General features: G+C 63.9%; 4 protein-coding genes across 4 annotated transcripts; 3 read left to right on the top strand and 1 right to left on the bottom strand.

Annotated features, from left to right (window-relative positions):
* Window positions 1-2,180: 2,180 nt before the first annotated feature.
* On the top strand, window positions 2,181-4,346 carry GPR153 (G protein-coupled receptor 153; the record flags this gene model as incomplete). The annotated part of the gene is made up of 5 exons (XM_079545657.1): window positions 2,181-2,557; window positions 2,698-3,127; window positions 3,190-3,379; window positions 3,454-3,644; window positions 3,714-4,346. 5 exons carry the CDS (start codon window positions 2,181-2,183, stop codon window positions 4,344-4,346), a joined length of 1,821 nt encoding a protein of 606 aa, XP_079401783.1.
* A 311-nt stretch (window positions 4,347-4,657) lies between these two features.
* On the top strand, window positions 4,658-6,533 carry ICMT (isoprenylcysteine carboxyl methyltransferase; the record flags this gene model as incomplete). Its single annotated transcript, XM_079545648.1, has 5 exons — window positions 4,658-4,891; window positions 4,972-5,060; window positions 5,233-5,402; window positions 5,966-6,183; window positions 6,351-6,533. The coding sequence occupies 5 exons, from the start codon at window positions 4,658-4,660 to the stop codon at window positions 6,531-6,533; spliced, it is 894 nt and encodes a 297-aa protein (XP_079401774.1).
* A 1,716-nt stretch (window positions 6,534-8,249) lies between these two features.
* Window positions 8,250-12,935, bottom strand: RNF207 (ring finger protein 207; the record flags this gene model as incomplete). Its single annotated transcript, XM_079545486.1, has 17 exons — window positions 8,250-8,745; window positions 9,006-9,086; window positions 9,172-9,289; window positions 9,363-9,414; window positions 9,489-9,674; window positions 9,753-9,942; window positions 10,954-11,075; window positions 11,164-11,232; window positions 11,319-11,387; window positions 11,495-11,567; window positions 11,654-11,700; window positions 11,812-11,937; window positions 12,002-12,077; window positions 12,155-12,236; window positions 12,305-12,449; window positions 12,526-12,658; window positions 12,745-12,935. 17 exons carry the CDS (start codon window positions 12,933-12,935, stop codon window positions 8,571-8,573), a joined length of 1,935 nt encoding a protein of 644 aa, XP_079401612.1. The 3' UTR covers window positions 8,250-8,570.
* Window positions 12,936-13,049: 114 nt separating this feature from the next.
* On the top strand, window positions 13,050-16,227 carry RPL22 (ribosomal protein L22; the record flags this gene model as incomplete). The annotated part of the gene is made up of 5 exons (XM_079545565.1): window positions 13,050-13,086; window positions 13,723-13,739; window positions 14,065-14,169; window positions 14,832-14,956; window positions 16,083-16,227. 5 exons carry the CDS (start codon window positions 13,050-13,052, stop codon window positions 16,225-16,227), a joined length of 429 nt encoding a protein of 142 aa, XP_079401691.1.
* Between the last annotated feature and the right edge of the window lie 110 nt (window positions 16,228-16,337).

The following is a 16,337-nucleotide window of genomic DNA, read 5'->3' as shown; positions in this document are numbered from 1 at the left end:
CCTCCCCGTCCCCATTCGTGTTGTTGTTGCGTGTGCGGGGCCTCGTGCCGTGGCCGTGCCGCCGGAGCAGGGCTCGTGTGCGGATCTGGCGCTGCAGGAGGGCCGTGCCGCCGGCTGTGCCGCTTCCACCCTCACCCCGTGGTTTAGACGGCTCAGGAGCTCCCGTGCGCTCTGCTGGAGCATCTGCATCCCTCTGTCCTTCCGAGCCCTGCGTTGTGGTTTCAGCTGCCTGTGTGGAGCGGTGCGGGCGCACGTGGCGGCAGGAGGGACGCACGAGGCCTCGAGTCTTTGTGATGCTGTGTTACACTTACAGTATGTCCTAAAAACGTACACCAAAGCTTATTTATGATACTCGCAGCTATAAACGCGACCAAGTATTGTATTGAATGTCTCAGCCCATTCCATTGAAATCTCTAGGTAGTTTCTCTATGCGCATCCGAGTTATTTAAGGAATACTGTGACATAAATAAAGTCTGTCATCTTTGACTGAAATAAAACGGGTGTCACTTTTTTTTTTGTTCTCGAGCAACGGCAGCGGTGCTGCTTTGGAGCTTGTTCCATAGGCCGTGCTCCGAGCCGCGGACGCCCCCCTGGGGGCGGTCGGAACCCCCCCCCCCGGTCCTACGGGCGGGGCCCGGCGGACAGCAGCCGGGTGGGGGTCGCGGTGCGCAGCGGGGGGCGGGACGGGTCAGGGGAGGGGGCTCGGCGGTCCCTGTCCCGCCCGCGGGAGCGGGGAGCCGAGCAGCGGAGCTGCGGCCCCTCGGGTCTCGGGCGGCCGCTGCCGGGGCCGCTCGGGGGGCGGGGGCCGGGCCGGGGTCCGTGCCCGTGCGGCGCGGCGGGCGGTGCCGAGGCATGCGCCGTGCTTCTCCCGCCCGCCCGCCGCGGCCCCGGCTGGGTGCTCGGCTCGGTGCGGGCGGCAGCCCCGCGGCGGGGCAAGGCACCGGGTTGCGCTACGCCCGCGGCGGCAGGTACGGGCGGGGCGGCACCGGCACCGAACCCGGCACCCGCGGCGTCCCGCCGCCCGCAGGGTGCACCCGCCGTCGGGCAGCCGAGGAGCGCGGGGCTCCGGTGCCGGGCGGGGGGCGGTGGCGCCGAGGGTGGGCGGGGGGCGGCGGCGGCCGTGGGGGAGAGCGACCGGGAGAGCGGCGCTGCGGCCGGGAGGCCCCTCCGTGTGGCCCGCGGGGAGGCAGCGGAGCTCTGCCCGACGACGCCTCCCCGCTCCGGGCCGCCCGGGTCCTTTTGGGGGGCCCGAGCCGTGCGGGGGTGCCGAGATTCGGCGGGGAGCGGGAGGCGCGGCCGGACTGCGGGGGGAGCGAGGGGGGCTGCCGGCTCCGGAGCATCCGCGGAGGACGGAGCGTCCGCTGACCGTCCGCGCAGCGGTCCGCCGAGGCGGGTGGCACCGGGGCGCTTCCAGGCGGTGTCACCCGCGCCCCGAAATCCCTCGAGACGCGCGCGGGGGGATGCGGAGGGGCCGCGGTTACATAAGAGCGGACGCTTTTCCCCTCTTCTTTTTATTTTTTTGTTCCTTCTTTTTGTTCAGCGCGTTGCACAGCCCCTCGGGGACGGCCGAGTGGTGCCCCCGTGCGGGGATTGTCACGCGTGGAGGAGCAGCCCCTGCACGACCCACGAGGCCGGCACCGCGGATGTGGGGTGTTCGGGAACTTCCCGGGGCGCCGGCGGCGTGGGCTGCGGGCTTCCCTTGTCGGCACAGCAGGCTCTGGAGGCTGGTTTTCCTACAGTTATTTTTAAGAGAGAAAATCTTCTAATGGAAAGCCCAGAATAGCTCCTGACGTTTGGCAGCCGTGCGGGTAGCTCTGGGTGCTGAGCTGTGCCCCGTGCGGGGTCCCCGAGCACTGCGCTGCACATCACAGTGCGGGGACACGGGCAGCCCCCCGTGCCCAGGGTGAGGCGGTTGTGCCAGCAGTGCCTCTCGCCGCTTCATCCCTAGGAGTCTAATTATAGCCGAGAGGCCGCAGTGCCGGCGGGCACCGTGAGCTCAGGCGCCTCCTTGGTGGGGAAAAGCCGGCCGGGCTGTGGTGGCACTGCGGGGTGCCTTGTGGTGCTGCTGACAGCCTCACTCACTTGCAGGTGTTGGCCTTGGCAGCAGCCAGCGCTGCCCGCCCAATGGAGCGCAGCGTGCCCTAGGATGCCTCCGGCCGCAGCCCCGCAGCGCCCTGCCGATGGTGCCCCATCCCTCCACCATGCACAATGAGCAGCGGCTGCCTGGCAATGCGGTAGCCTGGCTGGCGTGTGCCGGCGTCTCGCTGCTCGCCAACACCTGGGGCATCCTCAGCATCAGTGCCAAGCAGAAGAAGTGGAAGCCGCTTGAGTTCCTGCTGTGCTCCCTGGCGGGCACCCACATCCTCAACACTGCCATCCCCATCACCACATACGCTGTGGTGCAGCTCCGGCGGTGGCACTCAGGCTACGAGTGGAACGAGGGGCTCTGCAAGGTCTTTGTTTCCACCTTCTACACCCTGACACTGGTCACCTGCTTCTCTGTCACCTCCCTTTCCTACCATCGCATGTGGATGGTCCGTTGGCCTGTCAACTACAGGTACCTCGGCCCGATCTGCCCCATATCACATCCCCAGGCGTGATTCAGTGCTTGTGCCGGAGCCCAGGGAGAGGGCAGCAAGCACTGGCATGCAGACCCCACTGTGCTTAGCACTCCGTGGGCTCTGCCCCTCTCCCCAGGCTGAGCAACACACGGAAGCAAGCCGTTCACACAGTGATGGGCATCTGGATGGTCTCCTTCATCCTCTCCACTCTGCCAGCAGTGGGGTGGCACGACACCACCGAACGCTTCTACGCCAGGGACTGCCGCTTCGTCGTGACAGAGATTGGCCTGGGCTTTGGCGTCTGCTTCCTGCTCCTCATTGGGGGCAGTATGGCTGTTGGTGCCGTCTGCATTGGCATTGCTCTCTTCCACACTGTCTTGGGTCGACGCGGCCCCGATGCCAGCAACAGCCGCTTCCATGTGCCCAGCATCGTGGTGGAGGACGCCCAGGGCAAGCGGCGCTCCTCCATTGACGGATCCGAGTCTGTCAAGACCTCCCTGCAGATCACCTATCTGATCACCATCGTTGTCCTCGTCTATGACATCCTGATGGGCTTCCCAGTACTGGTGAGTGCTACAGGGAAGGGGTGCGGGCGTGTGGGGCTGCTGGTGACGGGTTGGTGCTACAGGTGGTGAGCGCTGCCAGCCTGCGCTCGGACACCTCCTCCGAGTGGATGGTGCTGTGTCTCCTCTGGTGCTCGCTGGCACAGTCCCTGCTCCTGCCCCTCTTCCTTTGGGCCTGCGACCGCTACCGTGCCAACCCGCGTGCTGTCTGCGAGAAGTGCCGCACCGTGCTGGCCAACGAAGATGAGGACGAAGGTGGGGTGCGTGGCAGGGGGGGACGCGCTGAGGGCAGGGTGTGCCCAAAATGACAGCGCACCCATTCCTGTCAGAGAGCAGCCTGGAGGGTGCAGTGGCCGTGGCAGGAGAGCTGGTGTACGACCGCCCCTACGAGTATGGCTGCGCGGCTGAGGTCCTGGTGCTGGACCCTGTTGCCACACGTGACTTCTCAGTGCTGGAGCAGAGCCTGCCCCCGGTGAGCCCTGCCAGGACGGAGCCGGGGGACCGCATGCAGTACCTGCAGGTGAGGTTGGGTGGCGGGTGCCAGGGCAGCAGAGCCGCAGCCCCCAGTGCTAACAGTGCTTTCTCACAGGTGCCCCCACTGCGTCGCTTCTCTCACGACGAGACAGACCTGTGGACCAGCAGCCAGGTCGCGGCATACCTGCAGCACTGGGGGCCGGGCGGAGAGGCGGCGGGGCTGGCCCGGCTCCTGGCCCCCCATCGTGACCGGCCCCACCACGGCTTCAGCCCCCACCCCGACGAGCGGCTCGCCTTCCGCCGCCGCTCCGCCGACAGCCTGGCCGTGCCGCCGCACCTCTCCCGCGAGGACCTTCGCCTGGCCGAGCCGCACGCGTTCGGCGGCGAGCGGGGGGCGGCGGGCGGCACGGGGCGCTCGGCCTCGGTGGCACTGCTGCCCGCGGCGGCGCAGCCCCGGGCGCTGCTCTCCGCCTTCCCCCTAGCCGCTCTCCAGCGGGAGCCCCGGCGGCCGCCCGGCCTCGCGGTACCGGGGCAGCCGTCAGAGGACCCGGCGCGGCTCCCCGTGCCGATGCCGGCCGGGGGCTGCGCGGGGCGGGCGCGGCGAGCGGGGCCGGGCGCGGAGCCGTGGGCGGCACGGCCGGGCCTGGGGGACGGCGGGCGGGGCAGCACCAGCAGCTTCTTCAGTTCGCCGTCCGCCTCCTCGGGGTACATCACCTTCCTGTCGGACTCCATCGGCTCGGCCTCGTAGGGCGCGGCGCGGGGCCACGGCCCGAGGGAGCGCGCCGTTCGCCGGCAGCTCGGGCCGCAGCTCGGCCGCGCTGCTTTTCGCCGTTGGTGTTTTCCAGTTTTCAATAAAAAACGCTGCACACAGCTGCAGGCGGGGCGCCTCCGCGCGCTCCGAGCCGCGTCCCCCAGCGACCGCGCAGGCGCGGGCTTTCGCTCTCTCGCGAGAACGCCGCCGCGGGGCGGGTCGTCTCGCGAGAACTCGGGCGAGGGCGTGGAGCTGCGCGCGCGGCCGTTTCCAGGGCGACGCGGGGCGGGGCGGGGCGTGCCGCCAAGATGGCGGCGACGGAGGCGGCCGGGCGGTGGCGGCGCGGGCGGCTGAGCCGGGAGGCGCGGGCCAGTCTGGCCGCCTTCCTGCTGGGCGCCTCGGTGGCCGCGCTGCCGCTGGCTCTGGGCTCTCCGCCCGCCCTGCTCGCCGCGCCGGGCCTGCGGGGCCGCCTGGCGCTCGCCCTGCACGTGGCCGTCGTGAACGCGGCGCTGCTGCTGCTCTACCCGCGGCCGCTGTACAAGGTGTGGGGCGGGGCGGGGCGGGGGGCGCCGGGTTGGGCCTCGGGGCCGACGGCAGCGCGCTGCCTGTTCTCTGCTTGCAGATCGCCATCCGGGCCGGCTTCCTGGGCTTCGCCTTCGGCTGCGGGCTGCTGCTGAGCGCCGGCCGTTCCGCGTGGCGGCACTTCGGCTGGTGAGGGCCGGGAGAGGCTATAGGGGGGGGTTGGGTGGTGCTCCGAGGGGGGCGCCGGGAACGGAGGAGGGGTGTCGCAGAGCTGGGGGGGCCGCACCGGGAAAGGAGGGATCACCGGGCCCCAGGGCCGAGATGCGAGCGACCCCCGGGCCCCGCGGTGCCCCCCCTGCAGGTACATGTGCTCGCTGTCGCTGTTCCACTACTCCGAGTACCTGGTGACGGCCATCAACAACCCGCGCAGCCTCTCGCTGGATTCCTTCCTGCTCAACCACAGCTTCGAGTACAACCTGGCCGCACTCTCCTCCTGGGTGGAGTTCACGCTGGAGAAGCTCCTGCTGCCAGGTCAGCCTCAGCCCCGTGCTGTGGTCCCCAACACACCCGCTCATGTGCTTGGATGGTGCTTCTGGCCACGCTTGTCATGCTGTACTGCTAATAGAAATAGCCTTACTTAAATTACGTGTGTCTGCAAATCCGTTTGCTTTTTGGTGGAGGGCGGTGCTGTCCTTCCCCTGCAGTGGAGGTGGCTGTAATGCCAGGCTGCTGAGCCTCCTGCTGAACCCCAGGGTTGCTGGGTGAGCTCTGCTCTGCCTGAGCTTTGCTTCACAACACAAAGCCAGGCCCTGCTTCATGCTGTGTCTCTCAGAGTGGCAGCGCTGTGTGCTGCAGACGGTGCTGTTCACTCAGTTAAGGGGCAGGGGTGCAGCAGCTGATGCTTTTCTTGTTGCAGAGCGGCAGCGTGTTGAGCACAGCCTGTGCGATGTTCATTGCTTTGCTCTGAGGTGGGGCAGAAGCCCTGCCACCTTTGTGACCCTGCCTGACCTCCCTGGGGTCCTGCCTGCACCCCCTGCCCTCAGCGCGGAGCCCCCTGCTCGAACCTGTAGTGACCCGTGCTTCTTCACTTGCAGAGATGAAGCAGATCACCTGGCTGAGTACTGTAGGGTTATTGATGGTGATCTTTGGGGATTGTCTGAGGAAAGCTGCCATGCTCACAGCTGGCTCCAACTTCAACCATATTGTTCAGAATGAGAAATCGGACACTCATACTTTGGTGACAAGTGGGGTGTATGGGTGGTTCCGGCACCCGTCTTACGTGGGATGGTTTTACTGGAGTATTGGAACACAGGTACTGTATGCAAAACCCTCGGATCCTTTCCTCCTATGATCTGATTGCTTGTTAATGCTGCCCCAAACCTGTATGTGACAGAACCGCGGGCTGTCAGCATCGGTGCCCTGTGGGGATGGGGCCGTGGTGGAGCCGAAGGGGCGTTAACTGCTGTTGTCTGCTGGCAGGTGTTGCTCTGCAATCCCATCTGCGTGGTCGGCTACACGTTAGCGTCATGGCGCTTCTTCAGGGAGAGGATAGAAGAGGAGGAGATCACGCTCATTCACTTTTTTGGAGAGGAATATCTGGAGTACAAAAGGAAGGTGCCATCGGGTCTCCCTTTTATTAAAGGAGTGAAAGTGGAACTGTAGCACGGGCTGGAACTGGACCGGTTGAGAAAACCTCCAGCTCCGGGTGAGGAACTATGCATAGTGCTGGCGCCGAGCAGCCTGCTCCCATTTCCCAGCTGTCCGCTCGCTGAGGGCTGCAGGGCTGGGCGGCCTTCCAGGTCACTAGGAGATCAGCAGCTCGTTCATCCTCCTCGAGATAAGAGTCCTCCGTTGCACATTCAGGGATCTTCTGGATAACTTAGCCTATAGCAATCTTAAAGAGAAATGATCCTCCTGCCTAAAACAGCTGAATTGTACTGAAGCTCATGTGGACTGATTCCTCTGGAGAATGAGTTTTGCCCTTCCACCCCTGCACTGGAAAGATGCCAGCTGGATCGTCGTTCTGATGGCATAAATTTTTAAAGCTTTTTGACCTCACAAGCCAGACAGCACAGCTTTAATCTCTGGAGGCCTGGTCCTGCAAGCCCCTGGCTGCTTCTCGGGCAGCTTGCAGGAGCACGCCTCTCGTCTTGTCGGACGCGCCGGTCTGTGGAACGTCTGCATGTCAGCTGGCGGCACGGCACGCAGCGGGGCTCCCCTGACGCTGCTGATGGAGCTCCTCCGTGCTCCTGGCACTCCTGCATTGCCAGCACCTCCATGCCGTGCCCGGGGGATGAGCGGCTCTCGTTTCTCTCAGTGAGCTCAGGAGCCATCCGGCCGCTTCTGTCCCAAGCCTCCTTGCTGTGTCTGCTCTGCGCGTGCAGACGGTGCTCGTCCAAGACCTGCTTCCAAATCACGCTGCTTCCTGCCCTGCCAGGCGTCTCCGCTGGCCAGCTCTGTCCCCAGAGATCCCAGGGCTTTGGTTTGGAGTCGGGAGGGGGCTTCCAGAGAGCTGTAGTGCTTGGTTTGGGGGAAGACCTGGGATGCTGGTATGGATGGGAGAAGCTTCCAGGGAAATTCTCTATAAACAAAAAAAGTTTGGCTAGCTAATGCTATTTTAAACATTGCCATTTTGGAAATGGTTCCTATTCAAGCTTTGTGGTATAATTTATTCAGTTGTGATATACCAAAGAGGTTCACTGTTTTCTTGGGTTTTACGTAGTTCTTCCTTGCTGGAACGGAAATGAGTCGCTTGTCAGCACACGCTTCGGGCTTGCAGTATTCCTGGCAAGATACTGTGATTCAGCTCAGGAAAGAGGGCACTGATGGGAATCGCTTTTGTGACTTTTTTTTATAAAAGAGGAAAAAAAATAATTGCCAACTTCTGTCTGGTTGTTATTTGGGGACCTCGAGGTGACGGTCGGAGCATCAAACCTTGAGTTCCTCATTTTATAACTCCCAATGGGTTTTCAGTGCTCTGCAGTGTTACACTGAAGTATGACTATGACTCCCAGTACCTGAATCTCGTAGCTGGTGAGATAGGTGCAAATCCTTGGGCTCCACTTGCTTAACCTGTGTGGAATCCTTTCTTCTCGGGGCTGTGCTTCGTATTACAGAGCACTTTCTGCACTGGGTATCAGCTTAAAACGTTCACTGACAGATTCTTTTACTGTGTTTTTAGCTTGGAGGAGAAGAACAAACACGAAAATATAACAACCAGGTAGTGGTGATTATTTCTGTGTAGTTATTTGTGAGCTCAAATTTATTTATTTTTTTCAATTGTTTCAAGCTTTTTTGAGAAGGGCTGCACCAACGAGACCTGGCAAACCCCTTTGCCCTGGGCCAGAACAAAGAGCAGAGTCCATTTATGCACTTTTATTTTCACTTTTCACACACAGGATGGGGAATACAAAGGAATTTTCTTTCAGTCATCCTAAGCCCGATGTTTGCTATGCGATACACTCCAAACTCAGCCACATTCAGTCTGTTTTTCCATCCTTGCTGATGGCACGAGCCACGTGTTTGAACATTCTACGAGGAAAACCACAACCCCCCGCTAACAGAAAGACAAAAGCAGGCAGCATCCAGGCGTGCTGGACACAGACCTGTGCCTCCGCAGGGCAGCTCTCACACAGCTGACCATTCCCACGCAAACCGCGGTCGCTCACAGCCGATGCTGAGCAGCGCAGCTCCCGGAGCTCAGCTCGAGCCGGGGGGCTCCTGCCGCTCTGCGCTCGGGGTCCCGCTGCTCTGTGCGCTGCCACGGTGCTCCTTCTTCTTTGGGGGTGAGTCCCCGGGGATGAGAGCGGGTGTGCAGCCCCCTCGGCTGCCCAGCGCCCGCTCCCTGCTGTCCGTGCCGCCGGGTGAGCTGTCCCTAGGGCAGGGGCAGGCAGCTGAGCCCGCCGGGTTAAGCAGCTCTTTTCCAGAGCTCTAATCCCCTCCGATCCCTTGTGCTCAGAGGGCACGCAAGGGCATCTGACCCCCTGAAAGCGCTTTGCTTTTCCTCCTCGCCGTCCAGAGAGGTGTGGGGCGATGCAGATGGCACCAAGGTTTTCCTGCTGCCAGCACGAGGGGCTGGAATGAGGCGTCCCCATGCCCTGAGCTGTCTGCACTGAGACCCTGGCTGTCACCTACCTTTGTGCTGCCTCACTGCTGTCATCAATCCTGAGCAGCATCTGCGTGTGCTCATCCTTGGGCTCCCGGGGCTCCTGCAACCTGCAGCAGGATGAGCCAGACGTGGCTGGGTATAGAAAGGGGAGCAGGGATGGGCCCCAGCACCAAAAGCACCCACACTGCTCACCTGGGCTCCAGCCGCTCCTTCACCTTGGCGATGGAGCGGACGTAGGGCGCGATCTGCTTGGTGATGGTGGTCAGGCAGCTGTTCTCCTGCCGCAGCTGCAGCAGGTCGTGGAGCTGGGCTGGGGACGAGAGTGCCGTGTCTGTGCCCTGCAGCACTGAGCTGCTGCTGGGCTGGCTGCCCGTCAGCCGTACCTTCATAGATCTCCTGCTCGTTGGCCACCCTCTGGTACGTCTCTTCCCAGACCTGCAACGGGAACCGGTGCTGCTGGCACAGGCACGCAGCTCTGGGGGAGGGAGGAAGGGATCCTGCCCCCGCACCTCCTCAAACACGCTGCGCATCATTTCCACCGAGGAGTAGTGGGCCGCAATCTGCACATCCATCTGCAGCGACTTCTGCAGGATCTCGCTCATGATCTCCGTGCGGATGAGGGAGTGGTGCTTGGTGAGGTCACGGTGCAGCTCCTGCACCTGGTCCTTCAGGCCCTGGATCTCTGCCTGGAGCATCTGCGCGCACGGGAGAGGCACAGCAATGGGCAGTGAGGGTCAGGAGCTTCCTCCTCTCCCCCCCCACCTGCCCCATACCCTGTAGGTGTTCTCATAGTTGCGGCAGTGCTCAGCGAACGGCGTCTCGCGGCCCTCGGCCAGCAGCACTTTGGTGCTGATGTATCGGTGCAGCGTCGGCTTCCGCACCATGGAGCTGCTGGACATCTTATCACCAGCGGGGGGACAGCCGGGCACCATCAGTGTCTTGGAGCATTGGCCGCCAGGGATCCTGCATGGAGGTGACGGCGGTGGGATGCAGAGGGCGGCCCCTGGGACCTGCTGCTCCCTGCAGCTGGAACCGCATCCAGGGCTGAGGACATCCAACCCCTGAGATACAAACTTCCAGCGCCCCCCTGGTGTCTTCCTGCACTCGGGTACCCAGGTTGGTTGGAAGCACGTTGTGCTGCCCCAAAATCAGGCTTCTATAACAAGCCCCACACTGGTGCTTACTGCCCAGCTCAGCTCTGGCACAAAGGAAGCAGGAGCCAGCTTGGTGCAGCCACGTTTCTGCAGGAGCTCCCTGCCCACCTCTGCCCCATCCTGCACCCCTACTGCTGCCACCACCTCCCCCGGCTCCCTGCTGGCCCCGTGCAGCGCTGCAGTCCCACTAAGCAGCACCACTTCCCCATCGAGCAATGCCACGATCCCACCGTGCAGGGTTGCAGTCCCACTGTGCAGCTCCGTTGTCCTGGTGCTCAGCTGCCCCATGCCGCAGAGCCCGGCTGGGTGCGAGGAGTGGTGCCCATGGGTGGCAGCGCCTGTTTGTCCTTTCCGCGGGACGAGCAGCCGGCAGCGCCTGGCAGGGCCCGCGCCACTGTGACATCAATGGGCCTAAATATATCCCAGCAAGGAACGGCCGGGCACTTCTCTGAAATTCTGATAAAAATAGTGGCGGGCCAAGAGGCTGCGGGGCCACGGTGAAGCGGGGTGTGCGGTGAGCAGGAGCTGGCACGGCGCTGGCTGGAGCTCGGCATGGCCCTTGGTGCGGCTGCAGACTGCGCAGTGTTGCTCGGTGGCCGCTGCCAGCACTGCCTGCCCCGTTCCTAGAACTGTCACTTGAAGCCCCCGTGCCTGTCGTTCATCAGCACAGCTGCATTCTATGCTGTCCCCGTGCCACCTTCATGGGGACAGTCTCAAGGGCAGGGAAGGGGGGTGAGCCGGGCACGGCAACGCAGCGATTCGGGAGGGAACACGTGGCACAGCATACAGCCCCTCTGCCCACCCCACCCCAGCACCTCACATGTTTGCTCCGCTGATGCCAGACCCGATGCCACCAGCACTGCCCACCACAGAGCGGCGAGGGGTGAGCACCAGCAGGGGCTCCAGGCAGCGTGCAAACTCTGCACGGTACTCAGTGTTGATCTGCAGGGTGAGATGGGCGGTGGGGCTGGGGCAGGGCTGGGGCTGGGGCTGCCCATGGGGGGGTTGGCAGGGGTCAGCCCCGTGGTACCTTGCTGGTCTGGGCTGGCCGCAGGCGGTGCGGCAGCTTGACGATCCTCTGCAGCCGCTCCATCAGTTGCTGGAAGGCAGCGTTGAGGTGGGTCGGGGCTGTGTGAGGTCTTGGCACCGTGGCACCGCGCACTGCACAGCGCCAGCACTACTCACGTAGCCCAGGTCGAGGAACTCAGCTTTGTTGGCGGAGCTCAGGAAGGCTGAGCAGATCACCAGGTGGACCTGTGCACAGCGGTGTCACTGCTGCCACTTCCCCGGGGTCTGTCCGACCCTCAGCCCAGAGCCAGGGCTTGGCACACCAAGGGGTGAGCGACCCGGCCCGGCCCTACCTGCAGGGTGGGCAGCAGGGAGGCAAGGTGGGCCAGCTGCTCCTTGAACGCCTTCTCTTTCTCCTCGTGCTGGCTGTGCAGAGCAGGAGCCGGCCGTGAGGAGCTGCCCAGGCACTCGGCGCACGCCAGGAGGGAACCCGAGGCCCCGCAGCCTCTCACCTCTGCACAGCTTTCAAGAGTGCTTTCTTCCTGTCAGAGAGCTGCTCCTGCCAACAGCACGGGCACACTTTGTCCTGCAGCTCAGCTCAACGCCAGCACCACGCTACAGGGCACGGGGCTGCTGGGACACCCACGGGCACAGCCCCACAGCCCCGCACCTGCATGCCGCTGAACAGGGCGTTGATGGCTGACTCCTCCTCGCTGGCACTGTTGCGCACCTCCTCGATCATGGCCTTGAGGAGGACGATGGCCTCCCGTGTGGATGTCTGCAGCTCCTTCACTGCCTGCGGGGCAGCAAGGAGGTTGTGGCACTGCTGTGGCCCTGCGCCTGACCCCACGCTCACCTACCAGCACTGCTTGGTCCAGCTTCTCGCAGCCCTGCACGTACGCCGTCTCGATGTCAATGCAATGCGCGCGGCTCTCCCTGTGGCGAGGCGGGCAGGAGGGCACGGCTGGGACACGTGGCCATGGGGAAGCGTATGGGGACACGGGGACACTTACCCCTGCATGTCCCTGAAGCAGTTGATGCAGAGCATGGACTTCTTCTCGGTGGAGAACATGATGTAGGGCTCCTCGTGCAGTGCTGCAAGGGACAGGGACGTCTTGCCCGGTGCGGCACGGCACAGCGCGGCGCCCGCGGGCGGTACTCACGGCACTTCTTGTGGATGGCTTTGGTGCGCTTGCTGAGCGACACGATCTCATGGCGGGCGAAGACTTTGGCGCGGTGCGTCTCCTCGCGGCACGGGGCGCACAGCGGCTGGCTGCAGGTGTTGCAGAAGCACATGGTGTCCAAGTCCTGCGGGCACAGAGGCGGTGGTGGCGGCGTCGGTGGCGAAGTCGCAGCGGGGTCCCGAGCTTTGCCGGTTCCTCACCGCCTCGGCGCATCGCCGGTCGCAGTTGGCGCACTGCGCGTCCTCCGAGCCCTCCGCCGAGCTGTCCACCAGGAACTGAAGCAGGCGGTCCACGGGTGGCAGCCCCGTGCCGCCCCGCACCACCGAGGGATGCCTGAGGGAAGGGGCGGGCTGAGCACCGGCGCGGGGCGGGACTCGCGGGGCAGCCCCCACGCACCGCGGCGTCCCGCCTGGCCGTACCCGCAGAGGGGGCAGCGCAGGCGGCCGGAGGCGGCGCGGCCCCGCAGGCAGCTGGCGCAGAAGGCGTGGTAGCAGTCGAGCAGGCAGGGCTGCTGGAAGGGGCCGTGGCACAGCAGGCACACCAGCGGGTGCCAGGCGCCCTGCTCCAGCTCCGCGCAGCTCCCCAGCGGGGAGAAGATGCCGCCCGCCATCGGCAGCCCCTGCCCCGCCGCCGGCCCCAGCGCCGCGGGGCGGATCCTCCCGGCCCGGCTATTTTTAACCGCGGGCCTCGCGGGGCGGCTCCGCGGGCTGCGGGGGGGGGGGCAATGCCGCCGGGAACACGGCCTTGGGATGGGGCCTCGTGTGGGGTGACCCCGCGACGGGTGTCCCCGTCATTGGGGCGTCGCTGTCTTTAGGGCATCCCCGTTATTGGGGCGTCCCTTCCAGTGGGACGTCCCTCGTGACACGGCGATCCCCACGTCGGGGTGCTCCGCGGTGACGGGGTGACCCCAGTGACGGAGCGTTCCCCTTCACGGGGTGGCCCTCGTGACGGGTTGCTCCTCGGCTGCTCCGTGTCGCCAACACCGCGGGGACGCGCCCGCACCGTAACCGCACATCGGCCCGGTGCGGGGCGCGGCGCCCCGCCGCACGCACGTGGCCGCTGCCGGCGGGATCCGGGCCCCGCCCCCTCGCCCCGGCCCCGCCCCCACCCGGCGGCCCCGCCCCCTCCGCGGCCCCCGGCCTCGGCCAGGCCGCGCCGCCCGCCGGCAGAGACACGAGCGGGCGGGGCCCAGCGGCGCGCAGCGGCCGGAATCCATCGATCGTTCGGCGATCGTTCGGCGCTGCCTACGCACGGCGCGCGCCGCCGCTCTCCCTGCGCGCGGCCCGGCGGCGGCGTGGGCGCAAGCGGTGCGGGGGGCGGCGCGTGCGCGGTGGCCGCCCGAGAGAGCTTCCGCGCATGCGCGCGGGGAGGCGCTCCCTTTTTGCCCCTCGCTGGAGCCGCCATGGCGCCCGTGGTGAGTGCTCGCCGCGCTGCTCGCCTTCCCGTCCGCTCCGGGCCGCCCCCCGCTCTGCCCGGCCGGCTTCTCCGGTCCGCCCGGCTCCGCTCTTGGGGGGCCCGGCCCGGCCCGGCCCGGCGCAGCTCGGACCTACGCGTGGTGTTGGGCCCGGGCCTCCGCCTCCCCCTTCCGCCGGGCTCGGGCGGTGCGGGGCTCCTGTCCTGTCCCTGTTTCCCTCCTCGAACCGCCGGCCGCTCCCGGCTGCCCTCACCCCGTCCCTTTTGTCTGCCCCCGGTTCCTCCCTCGTCGACCCTCACGGCTTTTCTCTCTCCCCGTCCCGCAGAAGAAACCCGCGGCGAAGGGTGGCAAAAAAAAGAAGCAGGTGCTGAAGTTCACGCTGGACTGCACGCACCCGGTGGAGGATGGCATCATGGACGCCGCCAACTTTGTGAGTGCTGGGGCCGCCCGGGGCCTGCAGTGTGTGAGCCCTGTGCTCCTCTCGCTGCTCTGCACTCCTCGGGCAGCCCGGTGCCTCAGTGCTGGGCGCTGGTGGAGGTTTATTGCTGCTTCACAGCTTGCAGCTAAAGCGTGTGCCTATCTGCGAGCGCTATTTAGTATCTGTCTCTGTGAGGCTTTATTTCACACTGGGCTTTGAGGAGCAGCGCTGGAGGAGAGCACCGGGTTCCATCGCTGTTTGATGGCTGCTTTCATTCAGGCTTTGCTTGTTGCTGCATTCAGACACATCTCTGAGGTGTGGGTTTGTGATGAAGTGTCTTTTGGGAGTATTTCATTTGGAAAGGACCTGAAAGGGTCGTTGAGTCCAAGAGAAATCAGAACATGCCTTGCTCTGCTCACAGCATAGGAGATGTCTTATTGCAGTGCTGTGGTCACTTGGCCTTTAGTGTGTCCCTTCTGTGCAGGTGTGACTGGCTCGGTGTGAGCTGTAATGTTTGCCCATGTGAGAGGATCCAGGCCCACAGGGGAAGGCTTTCCTTTGCTCTTCAGTGGCACGTGGTCCTTTTGCCTCCTCTTAGTTCTGGCCAAAACACTGAAGTGCTGAGCGTGAACAGCTGCCAGCAGCCCTGACTGAGCGTCTGTTCCCTCCTACAGGAGCAGTTCTTACAGGAGCGGATCAAAGTGAACGGGAAGGCTGGAAACCTGGGCGGTGGCGTGGTGACCATCGAGAGGAGCAAAAGCAAGATCACTGTTACTTCAGAGGTGCCCTTCTCTAAGAGGTGAGAACGTGGTGGGTGCTGCAGGACAGGGCTGTGGGCTGTGCTGAGCCCTGGGCTGTGTGAGGCAGCACTGCACAGCCCTGGGACCGCAGCACTGGGCAGTGTGTGCCGGTTGCTGGGTGTTTGGGCAGTGAGGGCTGGAGGTCCTTTGCTTATAATGGAATTGAGCTGTGCTCTGTGGGTTTTCCCTGTGCGCTGCTGTGGACGTGTGTCATGAGGAGGCACTTTGTTTTTCTGGGGTTGCAGTGCTTGGTGAAGATGGCGTCATTAGTGCCAGAGGTGCAAGATCTGAACCTCTAAAATGGGAATGTGTGAGGAAGCACTAAGGTGTGCTGACCTGGTGAAGCACCATGTGCGGATAGGTACAATGACTGAGTGATTAAGACAGATGTGGTTGAGAAACCTCAGCAGGACGGCTGTGTGATGCACAACTGACAGGAGCGGAATTTGGAGCAGGGTGCTGCTTTGTGAGCCTCACCTTTAGCATCCTGCTGGTGTTTTGAGGTGGCAGGCAGGCAGTCCTGGCCTTTACCTGTGTGGCCGTGCCTGGTATGTATCCAGGCTGTTCCATTACAGCCTCCTTACTCTCATACTGCTGGCTGTCTGCCTGGCTCTTGCCTGACATTTGTCTCTTATCTGGCCTTGATAATGTTGGTTTGTTTTTTTTTTTGTTTTTTTTTTTTTTGTTTTTTTTAATTTTTTTTTTTTTTTTAAATTATTTTTTCTGTGGGTGGAGATAGCAAGTGGGGGAACTGGAGGCTTGGAGCAGTGGGAAGAGGTTGGTGTGTGATGGTGCTGCTGGTGTCGCTGTGATGCTCAGCTCAGCGCATCCTGGGGGCTGCTGAAACACACAGGGACCGGGGCCTTGTTTTCCCCCTCCTGGAGGGCAGGGGGAGGTGGTGGCTGCCAGCCTAAGGGGGGGGTTGGCCAGGTGGGGATGTTGGGGATCACTTGTGGTGCCTGCACACAGAATCCACGCATTCCCCGGGGGGGCTGAGGGCAGCACTGGGTGGGAGGCCTGGAGGTGGGCGCTCCTTTGCTGGCTGTGGCTGGGGGAGGTGAGCGGGGCCGGGCAGCCCACCCTTGGGGCGCTGCCGTGCGCTGGCCCAGCCGCTCTGTCCCGCAGGTACCTGAAGTACCTGACCAAGAAATACCTGAAGAAGAACAACCTCCGCGACTGGCTGCGTGTGGTGGCCAACAGCAAGGAGAGCTACGAGCTGCGCTACTTCCAGATCAACCAGGACGAGGAGGAGGAGGAGGAGGAGGACTAAAGCGAAGCCGGAAACGTTTTGTACATTTTCCTGAATAAATTGTGGGAAAGAATTGTTACCGCTGCGTTCCGGCCGATGGCGACTTTGGGGGGGGGGGGGGCGGGGCGGGG

This window comes from Tetrao urogallus (assembly GCF_951394365.1).
Source record: "Tetrao urogallus genome assembly, chromosome: 21".
Classification (NCBI taxonomy): Eukaryota; Metazoa; Chordata; class Aves; order Galliformes; family Phasianidae; genus Tetrao; species Tetrao urogallus.
The sequence above is the reverse complement of the archived record's forward strand: the minus strand, read 5'-3'. Positions and strand labels throughout refer to the sequence as shown.